Source organism: Oryctolagus cuniculus, chromosome 16 (genome assembly GCF_051225735.1).
Source record: "Oryctolagus cuniculus isolate XC-2025 breed Fujian yellow rabbit chromosome 16, ASM5122573v1, whole genome shotgun sequence".
Taxonomy (NCBI): Eukaryota; Metazoa; Chordata; class Mammalia; order Lagomorpha; family Leporidae; genus Oryctolagus; species Oryctolagus cuniculus.
The window spans coordinates 81,670,054-81,687,862 of record NC_142882.1 but is presented as its reverse complement, the minus strand read 5'-3'; the positions used below and the strand labels follow the sequence as shown (position 1 = coordinate 81,687,862).

The 17,809-nt window shown below is 39.3% G+C and overlaps 1 protein-coding gene across 1 annotated transcript in view; it reads left to right on the top strand.

Moving 5' to 3' along the window:
* The first annotated feature begins 623 nt into the window (after positions 1–623).
* PTTG1IP2 (PTTG1IP family member 2) overlaps positions 624–17,809 on the top strand; it is a 45,871-nt gene continuing 28,685 nt past the window's right edge. Inside the window, exons 1-2 of the mRNA XM_089316180.1 lie at positions 624–1,200; positions 13,682–13,728. Of these exons, the coding sequence (XP_089172306.1) occupies positions 1,050–1,200; positions 13,682–13,728 (198 nt within the window). The 5' untranslated portion in view covers positions 624–1,049. The remainder of the gene's footprint in view (positions 1,201–13,681; positions 13,729–17,809) is intronic.

Sequence of the window (17,809 nt, the reverse complement as noted above, 5' to 3'; positions counted from 1 at the left end):
ACCTATCTTTTAAATTGTGCACTGCTAATTTTATTTCTGAAAATTGATTTTAATATAAGTATTTCAAAAGAAAGTTTGCATTATTGCCATACTGTTTTTCTAATGCATATGAAAATAAATTCATGAGATATTTTTCTAATATGTAGTAAAATAAATACTCATCTGCATGCCACCTAAAACATACCACAACACAATGGAGCAGCCAAGAGGATCACCAGACTAGGCAAAGACAGCATCAAGTCTTTACAGAGCTGTGAGTATGTGTGTGTGTGTGTTTTGACAGGCAGAGTAGACAGAGAGAGAGAGAGACAGAGAGAAAGGTCTTCCTTTTGCTGTTGGTTCACCCTCCAATGGCCACCGCGGCCGGCGTACCACGCTGATCCGAAGCCAGGAACCAGGTGCCTCTCCTGGTCTCCCATGCGGGTGCAGGGCCCAAGGACCTGGGCTATCCTCCACTGCACTCCCGGGCCACAGCAGAGAGCTGGACTGGAAGAGGAGCAACCGGGACAGGATCCGGCACCCCAACCGGGACTAGAACCCTGTGTGCCAGTGCCGAAGGTGGAGGATTAGCCTATTGAGCCGCGGCGCCAGCCAAGAGCTGTGAGTTTCACAACCTTTCTCCTCATCCATAGGCTCATTTTTATCTAAGGAACAATAGAACAAAGGGCTGCAACTGCTTACATGCAATCTAGTGGAAATTAGACTCCAGGCTTTCCTCCAAAAACAACAGTGTGGCAGGGAATAGGTATGGGCTTTGGAGGGAAGTACATAGACCTTGATTAAGTCCAGTGGACTAACAGTATGTAGTGCTCAGGGCCCAGGAAAGCCCAGTGCAGACCAGGATTGCTTTACAAACATTCTACATTCTGGCCAGAACATTAGGGGTTCTAAGGTTCTACTAATTATGCTGGAGTCCAGGGCTTAGAAGGGGCTGTCTTAGGATCCAGGGCTGCAATGGGTTATGGTCCCTGAGTGGGGTCCTCCGGTCCAACCCAGTATCCGGTGCCTGTCACGTTCTCCCTGGCCGGGGTGACCAGGCCTGAGGGACAATGTGCTGGTTGCGGGCATGGGGCCAGATTTTCCTGCCAGTTTTTCTCTCCCTTTTTCTCATCCAACTTCTTATCAACTTCTCTGATAAGGGTTTTTTCCACTTCCACAGTCACAAGAACTGGAAGGAGAAACATCATTCAGGTGAAGATGGTGAGTAATCTGGCCTCTGATGCCCCACACCCGCTGTTGTCATTGTCTGGCCTTTGGTTGTACTATCCTGACATGCTGAAATTTTAATCTTAAATTGCTCATCTGAAGTAGGAAAAGTGAATTAAGACAGTTTTAAATTGTTTTCCCCCTTCCTTTTTGCATGACTTATGGGTGTGTGCCATTGAGTTTATCCTAATTAGGACCCTATCCAATTGCCATAGCTCCTGTTGCTTAGTGTTTTAAGGTCTTAGTTCATAAATTGCTTATTCTGATATTTTCTTGGTTGCTAAATACTTCAGTTTGAGGTTTCCCTTGGATACTGCCCCTAACTAAACAAATTTTGAAATGGAGTCAGTATTGCAGTACAGTGGGTTAAGCCACAATCTGCAATGCCAGCATCCCACATGAGCCCTGATTCAAATTCCATGGCTCCACTTCTGATCCAGCTCACTCTAATGTGCCTGGAGAAGCAGCAGAGGATGGCCCATGTGATTGCTCCCCTGCCACCCCTGTGGGAGACTTGGATGGAGTTCTTTGCTTCTAGATTCAGCCTGGCCCAGTTGTGACCATTGTAGACATTTGAGGAGTGAACCAGGGGACAGAAGATCTTTTTCTCCCACTTCCCCTTCTTCTCCCTTTCTTTCTCTCTGTAACTCTGCCTTTCAAATAAGTAAATAAGTCTTTTTAAAAAGAAATTTTGAGAACGGGCCATCAAAGAAGGAGGTACCGTTCTTTGAAGGGAGGGAAGAACTTCCACTTTGACTATGGCCTTGTTTAAATTAGATCAGAGTTGGCGAGCTCAAGAGGCTTCCATAGCCTTGGCAGCTCATGACAAGAGCCTCGGGTGATTACTGACGTCATAAATAAGAGTGTCAATTGTTAAATCAACAACAGGAGTCACCGTGCACTTACTCCCCATGTAGGATCTCTGTCCTTAATGTGTTGTACTATGAGAATTAACAGTAAAACTGCTACTCAAACAGTACTCTATACTTTGTGTTTCTGTGTGGGTGCAAACTGTTGAAATCTTTACTCAGTAAATACTAAGTAGATCTTCTGTATAAAGATAATTGAAAATGAATCTTGATGAAGAATGGAATGGGAGAGGGAGTGGAAGATGGAATGGTTGCGGGTGGGAGGGAGGTTATCGGGGGGAAAAGCTGCTATAATTCAAAAGTTGTACTTTGGAAATTTATATTTATTAAGTAAAAGTTAAAAAAAGAAATTTTGAAATGTTAAGCCTTGCTGAGTTGAATTCATGAACTTGGAAATAAGATTTATAATATCCTAAATTTAAATTGTATAGGCAGAATACAGACATTGAATTACGTGGACAGTGCCTTGTAGAGCACACAGTCGTGGTTGCTGTCTGGTTTCCAGGGCATGAAGGATGTTAGCACTCGTAAGCAAGCCAGCCTTCCCGGTCAAATCCAAATGCACAGCTCTCCGCTTTGCCCTGGAAGAAGATATCTTTGAGAGGTGGTGGTCGGAGCCTGAATCAGAGGGCCTAATTTGTTTCCTCTGATTTCATATCCTCATCAGTTTCTCTCTCTCCTCTCTCTCTTCCTCCCCCCTCTCCCTTTCCCACAGATAAACCTCCCCCATCTCTCTCTGTCCCTCCCTCCCTCTCCAGTTTTTATTTATTTGAAAGGCAGAGACACACAGGGATCTCACATGTGCAGGTTCGCTCCTTAAATCCCAGCGACAGCCAAGATTGAGCCAGGCTGAACCCAGGAACTGGAACTCATTTTGATTCTCCCACATGGGTGCCAGAGACCCAAGTACTTGATCCTTGTACTGCTGACTCCCAATGTGTACTTTACTAGGAAGCTGGAATTGAGAGAAAAGTTGGGACTCGAACCCAGGCACTCTGAAATGGGTTATGGGTGTCCCAAGTGGTGTTGTAACTGCTGTGCCAAATACCCACCTGGGAGTTCTCCTTTTCTAAGTGCTTAGTCACCTCAATATGTACTCTAAGATGTTCCAGTGCCATCCTGGCCCCTCTTCCTCTAAAAAACAGGAGGAAAAAAAACAAAAAACAAAAAACCAGCACCTGAAAAACATAGACCCAAGGACAAAAACAAATCCTTCCCTATGTTCCTTAACAAAACAGAGCCAGACTTGAATTTTTTCCACAGACTTTATAAAAATTCTGAAGAAAAACAAAACTAAAGTAAACAAAAACAAATCAAGAATCCTAATTCATTGGGACTGGCTCTGTGGTGCAGTGGGTTAAGGCCCTGATCTGCAGTGCCAGTATCCCTTATGGCACCGGTTCAAGTCCCGGCTGCTCCACTTCCGATCCAGCTCCCTGCTAATGTGCCTGGGAAAGCAGCAGAAAATGACCCAAGTGTTTGGGCCCCTGCACCCATTTGAGAGACCCAAAAGAAGCTCCTGGCTCCTGGCTTTAGATCAGCCCAGCTCGGGGCATTGGTGCCATTTGGGGAGTGAACCAGCAGATGGAAGACCTCTCTCTCTCTCTGTCTCTACTTCTCCAGATAACTCTTTCAAATAAATAAAATAAATCTTTATAAACAAAAAAATCGTAGATCCTACAGTCTAGTATCAGAAAGACTGATTTCAGCTCCTTCTGCTCTGGGGCTCTCTGAGCACTGTGCCTGTTTCTGAGGAGGCTAGCTTGCCTTCCCATGGCAAGTCTGCTTCCCCCTCGTCACTGAGGGCAGGTTCCCCTTTGTGTTTCATCCGACTTTCCCATCTAACAAGAATATGACTTTCTAGACATCATACTTTTCACCTCCAAAACTTGAGAAGAGATTCTGACCCTTTCCTGAGACCCTCACCTGCAAACTTGCGTACGCTGCTCCGAGTGCCAGCAACACACAGGACTTTGCAAAAGACTGCACATCAAGCGAGACCACCTGCTAAGCACGTGCCGTCATTCCCAAGGCTTTGAACTCTGATATTCATTGACATTTGAGAGCTTAGTCATCAATACCCCAGGGATTGCTTTCTACTTGATGGAAGTTTCTGTTAATAATCTTCTTCTCAAATATCTAACAAATAAATATAAAAGGTACTGAAACCTAGAGATTTTTTTTCATGTGAAGTAACCAGACAACAAAGCAGCATAGTCCAAAAAAATAAATGGCAACCCAAGAACAAGATGGAAGATTCTGAATTTAAACACAATAGCACAGTGTAATAAGGCTTCACATGCTACCTCTGCCCCTTGGAAGTAACTAGTGAGTCACTAAAGTCTAAAAATTTTCACTAATATTCCCAATCTAGAGAGCAGCAAATAGAGTGGGTGTCCTATTGTTTATCTTAAAGATGAGCAGGGGAAATGGCCACAAAGGAGAAATGAGTGAAGTAAGATCTCAAAATAGAGGATCTGTTGGAAATGCAGGTTCCTGAGCTATAAGCTGAATTTGAGGGCAGATCTGGAGTCCAAAGATATCCCCTTGTGGAAATGAAGAACACCTCTAATGAGCTAGGGCAAAACCTGCCATTAGAAAAATGGCATAACTTCAGGGGCTGGTGCTGTGGCACAGTGGATTAAAGACCAGCCTGCAGTGTTGGCATCCCAAATGGGCACCAATTTGGGTCCTGGCTGCTCCTCTTCCAATCCAGCTCTCTGCTGTGGCCTGGAAGAGCAGTGGAGGATGGCCCAGCTCCTAGGGCCCCTGCTTCCACACTGGGAGCCTGGGGATGGGGGAGCTCCTGGCTCCTGGCTTTGGATCAACTCAGCTCTGGCTGTCGCAGTCATTTGGGGGATGGGCCACCAGAGTGGAGGACCTCTCTCTCTATGGCTCTACCTCTGTCTGTAACTCTGTCTTTTGAATAAATAAAATAATTCTTAAAAAGAAAATGACAAAACTTCAAAAGAGAATAGAGCCAGATATTCTAACAAAGTCTGCCTCACCTGAGTTTTTTCTCCTTGTCAAATGCTGAGAACAACCAAGTGAATGTCACAGATCTGCATGTTTTTAAAGAGAAAAAAGTCTACAGGAGAGTAGCCAAGTGGTAAGGGGGTCAATATCCCATTACTACGTCAGAACAAATGGAGAATCTGCTGCCAGGCCAGCAGACAGCTTTTGCTCCAAGGAAAGGGAGAACATCCCCCAAGGAAAAGGGTGTGCATTTAGCTAAATACGGACTCATAGGAGGCTGAGTTTATGGGTTGATCTTGAATTTACACGTTTAAGGTTTTCTGCCACCAGCAGAAGTGGAGGATTTAAGTGGAGGATTTAGAGGTATCATGAATTATAATACAAAACTGAATTCTGATATTGAGAGGCCTTTATGAACTTCCACCTCTTTATGATCCCTCTGTCAACTCACCCAGTCTGAGATATTAGGTGCTTCTATACTTAGCCGGGCCTCTTGGACTGTACCTGTTTCATTCTGGGAGGCAGAAGAAATGGAAAGGGAAGCAGCTGACACTGCCTGGACCCAAGCTCTGTCACTTGCCAGGCCCATCCTTGTGCTGCCGTACTTCCCTTGTCAGTAAAATGAGAATAAAGTAATATTTTCCCCAAATGGTGATTGTGAAGATCAAGTAAGTTAATATATATTATGCACTCAAAACACTGCCTGGCATGTGGCAAATGTCCCATAAACTCTATGTATATATTTCCTTAATAATTTATACATAACAATGATGGAAAACAAGAGCCAGAAAATGCTAAGGATCCCTGAAAAAAAACAGAAAACAATTAAGATGAGAATGATGCAGAAAAGCTCAGCTCAAAACCCACTTTGGAGAGGACAGCTGTTAAAGGAAGGACTGGTTCTGGGCTTTCTCTGAGCTCGTCAGCAGGGAATACAAAGAAAACGAAGGTGCATGCAGTAGTTGAGCGCTGACCTTGAGCGCCATGGCTGTGCCTCTCCACCTTCTCAAATGTCTCTCAGGAAGCAGCTGAGATTGTACAGCCATACCAAGCTGAACATGCCGGATCTTGTCTGATCTTGGAAGCTAAGCAGGGTCTGGTTAGTACTTGGATGGGAGAAGCAGCAGAGGCAATTGGCCCAGGTTACCAAGGAATGTTAAGTTCTTAGCCTGGATATCCAGACGAAAGATACAATATCAACATACTAAGCCTGGCATCATGTCCTAGCTTTCTCCCACACCACAGAGGTGAAACTAGCATTTATACATAGACTTATAAAAAATTAATGCACAATCAGGAATCTCAAAACCCAGCAAATGAAAAAACCAATTTTAGGCAGGCATTGGTGCAGCAGTTAAGATTCTGCTTGAGATGCTTGTATCCCATATGGGAGTACCTGGATTCCAGTCCCAGCTCCATTTCCAATTCCAGCTTCCTGCTAATGCACACTCTAGGAGGCATCAGATGATACCTCTGGTACTTAGATCTCAGCTACCTAGTGTCATCCAGTACTTGGTGATACAGCCACCAGGCTCTTGATTTTGGCATGGCCCAGCCTTGGCTGTTGTGGGTATTTGGAAAGTGTCTCTGTATCTCTGCCACACACACATTTTAAAAACCAATACATTAAGAAACATTTAACAGAGGTGAAAATCACTTTGCAACTATATACCATCATAGAGGATAATAAAGAGTAAAAGACTCCAAAGAAACAATGAAGCCATCAAGCAGGTTGGCTTGGCAGAACTCCATTGGTGTTAAAAGTAGACAGCGGCACTCACAGCACAAGAAACAGCAGGAGTCTTAACATGCTGCCACCAGTTCTCTTGCCTCCAAGTGCCATGAAGCAATGTATGGGGACAGATGATGGCTATGAATGCAGCCAGTTGTGCTGCAGCTAAGGAACCCAAGGCTTAGAACTTGTAAACTTTTAAGGTAGGCAGTAAAAAATTCTAGTCCCCTGGAGGGAGTGAGTAGTTGTAACCATAGTCACACTGTGGTTGCCTTGAGCTATTTACTTGACTATATCACCAGATGCAGAATAGGCACGGCTTCAGAGGATGGTTAAGCTAAGAGGTTCAGCATACTCAGCAAGGAAATGGAGAGATGCCCAGGGCCTAGGATGGATGACCTCTCCCAACACTACCATTCATATTCTTGTAGAGACATCCATGTAACAATAATGCACTCTTAAGAAAAAGCTTAAGAATCTTTGAAACTAAAAATATAATTAAGATGGATGGAGCTAAATAATGAATAGGGCAGGTTTTTTTTTTTTTTGAAGCTGGTTAATACCATTTAGGATGCCTGTACTCATTTCGGAGTGCCAGTTCAAATCTGGGTTACTCTGCTTCCAACCCAGGTCCTGTTAATATGCACCCTAGGAGGCAACAAATAATTAATTATTGGGACTTTTGCCTAACACATGGGAGACCCAGATGGAGTTTTTGGCTCCTGGCTTTGGCCTGGCCCACCCTTAACTGTGGTGGGCATTTGGGGAGTGAATCAGCAGATGGAAGATCTCCCTCTGTCTCTACTTCTCCCTGTCATTTTGCTTTTCAAATAAATAAATGAAACTTTATTAAAAAAGTGAATTAGCAAGCTTAATGACTGAACCATGAAATTCTTATGGAATGCAATATAAAAATATGAGATGTAGAGTATATAGAAACATAAAAGAGGAGTTCATACCAACATTAAATTTGTTTTTTGGTTTTTTATGAACATAGAACACAAAATGTAGTTTTTACTTAAGCAGTTACATGAATGGGGCTGTTTTTAAGTTTCTTCACTGACAACTCCATTTTAATCATTGAAAAAATTATATTTAATGAGCAAAAATGTAAAAATTCAAATTTAAACATGAAAATATGGAACAACAGCAAAAAAAAAAAAAAAACCCAGGAAGTATCTTCATTACCAAACAGATTAACAAATTCACAGACACTCAGATACTTTGAGGCATATCAAAACATCTATATCAAAGGTTGCATTCATTTGAGAGGTATCAATACGTGTTCAGGACTGAGACTATTTGTAGTACTTATAATATGTACAAAGCAGCATTAGACTACTATGGTTAAAAAAAATTAAGTTTTATGCTATAATTTGCCAATTTAACATTACAGCTAATGTAGTGACAATTACTCATTTCATATTTTTTTCTTCTGAAACTCAGTAAACAAGTTATCATTGAAGCACATGGAATAATGCCATGTCTTCTTCCTTATAATAGCAAATTTTAAAATCCAAATACTTTGTATCATGGAAACTTTACCTAGCTGTGCAAAAGCTCCCAAATACAGTACAGTCTTGAAGTTTCTTCTTTGCAGACCCATTAACTTGGAGTTATTTTAGCACAGATAAGTGCAGACACTACTTCAGATTACTGGGCAACAAGAATGTCTGTGTGTCACTACCTGTATTTAAGTATGAGCACACCACAACCACAACCACGGCAAGTAAATGCCCTCCCACGTCCTCCTCTGCTTCCGGGGTTCCTTTCCACATCACAGGAGCTGGTTTAATGGATGCTGTCAGGTCTCCACCTGTCTCTGAAAGTTCCTTTATTAAAAATCTTGAACTTTAACTAGTAGAACATCTACAGTCTCAGTAAGCTGCTTTTTTTCCCCACTTCACTAACTAGTTCAAATACAATATGTAACATTTTAAATTTTATAGACACTTTGTTAAATGATTAAAGGTATATAAAATATCATTAGTGGGTAAAATATTAACCAAAAAAATGACACTAAGTATTTTTGAGACTATTTTTTTCCTAACTAGAAAAGCGATGGGATTCATAGTGAACACAGACAGAATGACACTTTAACCCTGCTGTTCTATAGCATCAGTAGTAAGAGTAAATGCATGAAGCCCAGAAAAGAAGAGCAGGATTCCAGGAGAGAGATCTGGTAAACACTGAATTTTGGATGCTCAAACACAAAAGGGTTCACAGTGCTTATAAGCACTATCATTATTTTCATCCTTTCCAGAAATAAAAATATAATTCATTACATAATAAATCTTATCAATTTCAGTTTTCAAGTATTCAAGTGATGCAAACCCAGGTATTTTCGTTTGTGGTAACAACACACAGACGGAGCTTCAAAGACAGGGAAAAATTCATTAAAAATAACTGATGCACTCTTCTGCCCAAAGACAAAAGAATTTTTTTTCTTTTTTTAACTTTTATTTAGTAAATATAAATTTCCAAAGTACAGGTTATGGATTACAATTGTTCCCCCCCCCATAACTTCCCTCCCACTTGCACCCCTCCCATTTCCCGCTTCCGCTCCCTCTCCCATTCCATTCACATCAAGATTCATTTTCAATTATCTTTATATACAGAAGATTGATTTAGTATATATTAAGTAAAGATTTCATCAGTTTGCACCCACACAGAACATAAAGTGTAAAATACTGTGTGAGTACTACTTATAGCATTAATCCACATTGGACAACACATTAAGGACAGAGATCCTACATGAGGAGTAAGCACACAGTGACTCCTGTTGTTGACTTAACAATTTGACACTCTTGTTTGTGGCATCAGTAATCTTCCTAGGCTCTAGTCGCGAGTTGCCAAGGCTATGGAAGCCTTTTGAGTTCGCCAACTTAGATCTTATTTAGACAAGGTCATAGTCAAAGTGGAAGTTCTCTCCTCCCTTCAGAGAAAGGTACGTCCTTCTTTGATGGCCCTGTTCTTTCTACTGGGATCTCACTCGCAGAGATCTTTTATTTAGTTTTTTTTTTTTTTTTTTTTTTTTTTGGCCAGGGTGCAAAGACATAAGAATTAAGATATAACATTGTCATCACACAAATGGTATGTTATAAGAAAAGGAAGAAAAAAAAGATGGTGCCATATAATCAATGTCTTTGTTTTAACAAGATTCAAAAATAGATTGCCTTAATATGTGGCTAGATTCCCAGTAACAGGATATTCTGAAATCTAGGGGACTATAGAAGAAAAACCAGAGTAAGTTCAGTTTCCTGGCTGTTTTTCCATAAATGTTCCTATTGTTTACCTTGGATTTCCTTTGTACTTTTATTGGGAGATTTTTTGCCTTCACCTTCTTTTATAGTGATGACCATGTTTCTGTGTTTCTATGTGCAGTACATCCTTATGTATCTGTTGTAAGGCTGAATGAGTGGTGACAAATTCTCTCAATTTCTTTTGTTATGGGAGGTCTTTATTTCACCTTCATTCATAAATGAAGGCTTTGCAGGGTACAATATTCTGAGTTGACAGTTTTTTTTTTTTCTCAAGACTTGGAATAAATCTCACCATTCTCTCCTAGCCTGTAGGGTTTCTGATGAAAAGTCAGTGTGAGTCTAATTGGAGAGCCTCAGAAAGTAATCTGGTATTTCTCTGGTGCACATTTTAGAATCTTTATGTTTTACTGTGCAGTGTTTGACTACAATGTGTTATGGTGAGGATCTTTTCTGGTCATGTCTATTAAGAGTTCTATGTTTTTCCTGTACTTGGTGTTCCTCTCTCCAAATTAGGAAAGTTTTCTGTAATTATTTTACTGAAAAGACCTTCTAATCCATACTCTCTTTCCACACTTTCAGGAACTCCTAGGATCCCCATGTTGGGTCATTTGATTGTATCCCATAAATCTTCAACACTGTTTTTTAGTTTTCTAATTTCTTCTTCTAATTTCTTTCGTATCATGTATGGATTTATTTAATTCATGGATTTGCTTCTGATTACTTCTAAGTAAGCCTGCGATCAGTTTTTTGAATTCTGTTTCTGACATTTCTTCAATCTCTTCATTCTCACATTCTGGTATTGAAATGTTGTGCTCCTTTGCAGGCATCAAATTGAGCATGTTAAGTCTCCTTTTTCTTTTTAATCAGAGGAGATTTAATCTACTCTGTTGGTGTAGAAAGGTAGTAAAGCAATATTAATATTAAGAGTATAACTAAGTTGTAAAATCATTAAGTAGAAGAATGAGTAATATTCTATGTTGACATATAGTACAACATACCAAGATGACATATTATGAACTTTTGTTCACTGATTGTAGTTTTGAAATAGATACAGTAAAAGCTGATAGAAACAAAAAGAAAATTTGACAGATTTAAAACCACATGGACTCATTTAACATGCCTACATAAAAAAATCAAGGGATCAAGTAAATAGAATATAAAGGTAAAATATAGAGGATTTTAACAGATAAAATCTTACTATCTTTTTTTAAAGATTTATTTATTTATTTGAAAATCAGAGTTACACAGAGAGAAGGAGAGGCACACAGAGAGAGAGGTCTTCCATCCGCTAGTTCACTCCCCAATTGGCCGCAACGGCTGGAGCTGCGGATCTGAAGCCAGGAGCCAGGAGCTTCATTTGGGTCTCCCTAGTGGGTGCAGAGGCCCAAGGAGTTGGGCCATTTTCTACTGCTTTCCCAGGCCATAGCATAGAGCTGGATTGGAAGTGGAGCAGCAGGGACTCGAACTGGCACCTATATCTGATGCTGGCATTGCAGGTGGCAGCTTTATCCACTACACCACAGTGCAAGCCCCAAAATCTTATTATCTATTCTGTATTTTTTTCTTGGATGTTATTGAAAGAATTTACTTCCAGGTAAACGTTATTTTTTTAAGTTATTAATTTATTAATCCATTACAATCCAATCAAAAAGAAAGTTTTGTTTTGATATATGGCATAATATATTACAATGGTGGGCATCTCTAGACACTTGAAATTGTGATCTTTCATGGGAAAAGAGAAGGGAAGGGAAGGGAGGGGAGGGGAGCGGAGGGGAAGGGGGGAAAGGGAAGGCAAAGGGAGGAAAGGGAAGGGAAGGTAGGGAAGAGGAGGGGAGGGGAGGGAAGAAGATGAGATGAAGAATATGATAACAACATGTTTAACAGTGATAGATGAAGTGGAATCAGTAAAGGAAATGCAAAAAGAGTTGGCCAGAGGTTTCCCAAGAGAACACGGAAAGAACAATGCTGCAGAAGTCATGAAAATGTAATCAAGACAAAGTCACCAAATAAAAAGCAAATATACAAACATTAGGCCATTAGGGTGAGGGACCTTGTACATGACAATACTGTAGAAATGGCTTAACCTGCCTTTTTGGGGTATAGAATGAAAGAAAGAGCATACTGATTCATGCAGCACTGGTTTTCCAATTACAGCAAGAATAATTATTAAGGAGATTGTTGGCCAATTATACAGATGCTCAATCTAAACTGCCGGTATGGAACCAGATCTGGCCATTCACAGATATAATGTGTTGTGGAGACAAATTCACCTCCACAGTGTTCTTTTCCAAAATCCATCTCTCCATATAATCATGGGAAAAGCATCAGACAAATCCAAATTGAGAGGCATCATACAAAATATCTAACCAGTACTACTCAAGACTGTCAAGGTCATGAAAAATAAAAAAGACTTGTGGGTCAGATGAGACATAGCGATTAAATACAGTGTGGTAGGATCTTGGAAAACAGGATTAATATAAAAACTGTGAAATCATATTTAAAAAGTGATGCACCGGGGTTGGCTTCTTAGTTTTGATAAAAGTACCATGGTGTAGAGTAAAATGTTCACAACAGGGAGATTGAGTGAGGGGTAAATGGGAATGCCTTGTGTAATGTTTGAAATGTTTCTGTAAACCTGGAGTTATTCCAAAATAAAAACTTTAGTTAACAGAAAATAAGCTATGGGAAGCAAGTAGAGCTTGGAGAATGGTGACTAAGTCATGGGCCATTTGTTTCTCTGCTTCCGCCTCTTGAAATCAGCCTAAGGCCAGCTGCCCCTGACAGAACTGAAGCAGTGGAACCTTCCCCATTTCCCTTGCCTTTTCTTCTACTCAACTTTCCCATAGAGACTTCAAGGACACTTGAAGTAACATTCAATAGGATGTAATTGGAAAACTGAATTGTAAGTTTCTTTTCATAGCCAAATCAGATCTGCATCCAACCACACAATTTGAAATTAAATAGAAAGGTCTGACCTTTCCCACAGAGCCTGTGAAAGTAGAGAAAGTGATTTGACCGTTATTGTATCACAGAGTAACTAAGCCATTAATTCCATTAATTTATTCAAGAAGATGTTGATCCATCAAAATGTTTTTGTTCAAACTCATAGTTTCCAAACTGATAGAACTTTCATATATAAATATCTTCATAATAAATCATATTAGTTTTGTTTTACAAAACAAGAATGGTGAAAATCCTCATTTGGAGGAAGTTTTAAAAGTTTTATGGCAAAACAGGATAGTTAATTTGTATTTTATATTTAAAGGAATACTTAACCAGTAATATGTTGGCACTACTATGCTGAATAACAGATAATGATGCTTTAAGCTTACAGAGATATTGCAAATTTGTTTTACCATACTTGTATTTGGAACTTGACTAATCTAAGTTAGATGATACCATTTCATGTGTTTCCAAGTAATAGGAGAAAATTCAGTTAATATTTAAATAGTATCAGTGGGAAAAGTATCTAGATATATGAAAACAATAAAGTAGAACTCTGGGGGATGGGTGAATATGGCTAGCGGCAGGAATGACTAAATGAAATGGATTTTTATATAAAATCAAGCAATTGGGTTCACTTTTATATAAAATTGAGCTTTGGTTTTACATTTTTATAATTTTTTTTCTTGTAGCATGTGCTCAAAAGAAAAATTGTCAATCGTGCGCACAGGATAAGAAAGTAAGTTAACTTCTTTGTGAGGAAATTGTCTTAAAAATGTTGTAATGTCACAGGATGTGTAGTTGTCATCCAAAAGATATGCTAAGCATTGCTCAAACACCATTTTAAATAATAGAAATGACCAAAATAGTTATGATCTATTTTAGTATTTCAAACCAATTTTGAGAATCTAGAAATAAACAATGGTAATAATTTTGTACAGACACATCCTTCCTACCAGAAAATTATACTTCAAAAACAAAAAATTTACTGCTTGAGAAAAATCATACTGAAATCTTGGAAGAATTTTTTGTAAGTAAAGGAAAATATATGCCTGTTGAGATGTAGTGAAAAGTTCTTTGCCACTTCTAATCTCTGCCACTGGAAGGAATGACACACTATTCCTTAACCACAACCTAGTGAGGTCCCCTTCGCTGGTGATTTAATGTCTGACATCCTTATTCTTCACTTTAGATTTGGAAGAAAACAGAAGTGCCATAAGGAACGAGGGAAGTAGTATCACTTTTTGCCACAGAGAGCTTTGCACAACCCTTAAAAAACCATTCATTCTGTTTGTGAATATATATTACATATTTGATATATTTCAAATGTTACAAACTCATGATTATACCTAAAAATTAATAACTACTTATTGCCATTGTGCACCCTAGAAATAATCCATTTGTCTTGTTATTTCATATTTTTTTGTTTGAGTCAGATCTATACCTTGCAATTGGCTGATATGTATCTTAAGTTTCTATTGATCTGTGTTCTTTCTCCTTCTCTTTTTTTGTGTATGCACTTATTTTTTTGCAGAAACTGGATTGTTTATCATATTGGAGTTCCCATAGTATCAATTTTACTGGTCACATCCACATATCTATAATGGCTTTTATCTTGTTCCTTTTTTCCCTGTTCTTCTGTTAGAAGAACTGATAACTAAATATAGATACGTGATCAGATTCAGTCTAATTTCTTGGTAGGAACACTTTATGCTGAACACTTTCATTAGGAGGTCAGTAAGGGCTCTTGTCTAGTACTTGGTGCTGTTAGTACTACTGTAGCTTCTTGCCTAGATCCAATATTCCATTCAAGTTTACAAAAACTGTGGCTAGTTTGATAGTCTTACCTCATTTTTTAAAAAAATTTACAGATACCTAAAATTACACATATTTATGAAGTACCACATGATCTTTGTACTCATTTTTCTTTGTTTCGTTGAGAGGCAGAGAGACACATAAACAGAGAGAAGGACTTTCCGTCTGCTAGTTTACTCCTCATGTATTCACAATGGATTGGGTGGGGGCAAAGCCAGGAGTTAGGAGCTCCATCCAGATCTCCCATGTCAGGGTCAGGAGTCCAATTACTTGAGTTGTCATTTCCTGCTTAGCAGGAAGCTAGAATGAGGAGCCAGAAGCAGGTACAGAAAACAGGTACTCTGACATGGGATGCAGGCATCTTAACTGGTGTCTTATCTGTTAGACCAAATACTTGCCCCCAGTATTTTTTTTATAAGTAGAGAAATATAAAGTACATTAATATTAGCTATAGTCACCTTACTATGCAATAGAACCCCAGCCTCCTTATTCTATCTAACTGTAATATAATACCTGTTAATGAACTTTGCCTTATCCCATCTCCTCTTCCTAGTCTCTGGTAGCCACCATTATGTTTTTAGCTTCTATATGATCACTGTCTTTTATCATGAGTGAGGTCATGCAATACTTGTTTTTATATGCTTAGTTTATTTCACTTAGTATAACAACTTCTAGTCCATCCACATTGTTGTAAATGACAAGATTTCATCTTTTTTTAATGGCTGATAAATATTCCATTGTGTAATGCGCCACATTGCCTATGTTCAGTCATCAGTAGATGGGTATCCAGGTTGTTTCCATTTCTTGACTATTGTGAATAGTACTACACAAAATACGCAAGTTCATGTCTCTTTGACAGACTGGTTTTATTTCCGTTGAATATATCTTCACTAGTGGGATTGTCAGATCACATGGTAGTACTGCTTTTAGTTTCTTGAGGAACTTCCACGAAGTCTTCCACAGTGACTGGACTGATTTATATTTCAGCAATGTACAGAGATTCCCTTTTCTCCACATACTCACCAGACCTTACTGTCTTTGTCATTTTGGTATAGTCATTCTAACTGGGGTGAGATGATATCTCCTTGTGGTTTTGTGTTGCATTTCCCTGATTAGTGATGTTGAGCATTTTTTCATGAATCTATTGTCCATTTGTATGCTGTCCTTTGAAAAATGTCTGCTTAGATATAATGTCCAGTTTTTTAAAAGATTTATTTATTTATGTGAAAGAGTTCCAGAGAGGAGGGCGGAATATTCCATTCCCTGGTTTACTCCCCAAATAGCTGCAATAGCTGGTCCTGGGCCAGGCTAAAGCCAGGAGCCAGGAGCTTCTTCCAGGTCTCCCACATGGCTGGCAGGAGCCCAAGCACTTGGGCCATCTTCTGCTGCTATTCGCCAGGCCATTAACAGGGAGCTGGGTTGGAAGTGGAGTACCCAGGACACAAACCTGCACACATATGAGATGCTGGCATTGCAAGCAGAGGCTTTACCTGCTACACCACAACGCCGGCCCTACTGCCCAATTTTGAACTGGATTATTTGCTTTTTTACTATTGAGTTGTTTGAGTTCCTCCATTTTCAGTGAACTTTTAAAAGTTTTCTTGTATTGTAGAATTTTTGTTGCAAAGCCAAGATTTTAATTTATTTATTATTCAAATACATTATTCCCCCTATTTCTATCTCATTTTGCCTTTTTCTTACTCTTTTCTTGAAAAAATATTGAGAACAAGTGTTGTGGATTATTTTTCATAGCAACTATTTCCAATACTTGACCTGCATATTAGCATGCCTCTCCTTTTGGAGTTGGATTTTCTTTGAGAAGTTTAAGCCATCTGTCAGGTTCCGGTTCCCTCACTTTTCTTCTGAACCAGGATTGACTCCCAGTTGTTAAATAAAACACAAACTCCTTAGTTGGTCTGACATTCCAAAGCCCATGATAATCCAGGAGAAGTTTAGCTTTCAAATTGTTCCTCCATGAAAGATTTTCAAGATTTTCAAGAGCTTCACCATGAGAGATTTTCATTCTCGCCACCGCGATGCCTTCCCTTTCCCCCTGCCATATCGCCTATATCTAAGGACTTCCCTTTTTCTTTACAGATTTTACCTATTCCTTGTGAGAACCCAAATCTGTTATCCCCTGAAAGGAATCTTATGTAGTCATTCCCACTAGAGGTGATATTTTTCTTTATTGCTATTACACTTTATATCTCTTCCACTAATTTTCAAATTAAAATAATTTTCCATTTACAGATTTACATTGTTGTTTGGTGCTGTGTACCTACTGTACCTTCCAATTAAATTCTCACCCTCCAGAAAGCAGAAACAGTGCTCTAAACATCTGCATAAGCTGCTCCATCTAGCCCATAAATGAATTGTAAATAAATGTTCTTTTGTTCCTCTCAATACTCACTACTTAAAAAAAGCTCCCATGCACAGGAACATTCATTTTCTAGTTCTTTGCCAGTATAATATTAAACCATTCTCTACAATGCTAACACACCATGAAACATTACCATGTACCTCTCTCTACTTCCTGCATTTTAATTTTCATGGCATTTTCTTATTAAAGTATCAATATGATGTCCATATAGGCTTATTAAGAGTTCTATCCAAAAATGGGCACTCTAGATTCCCCACGGAGCAGTGATAACCATCACCCTGAAGCCTTGAGTTGGCTTCTCAGTTGTCACACTCCTGAGGCCGAGGTCGGCAAGACTTCATATTTATATGTGTCATCTTCCTTTGCTACAAGAAAAAAAATCCATGTAATTTGTCTTAAATTATACATTACCAATTTAGGGATGCTGAATATATTGTGCTGTTCCTCTGGGCAATGTGAATTTCTGGTCTTTGAAGACTTTTTAGACTTGGTTAAGGTATTAGTCACATCTTTGTGGTTGAAGGACAGAAATCCAACTGTAATTTAATAAAAAGAGGAATTCATTGGCTCATAAAATTGGGAAGTCCACGGGTGGCCTTGGCTTCATGAACAGTGGAAACTAAAA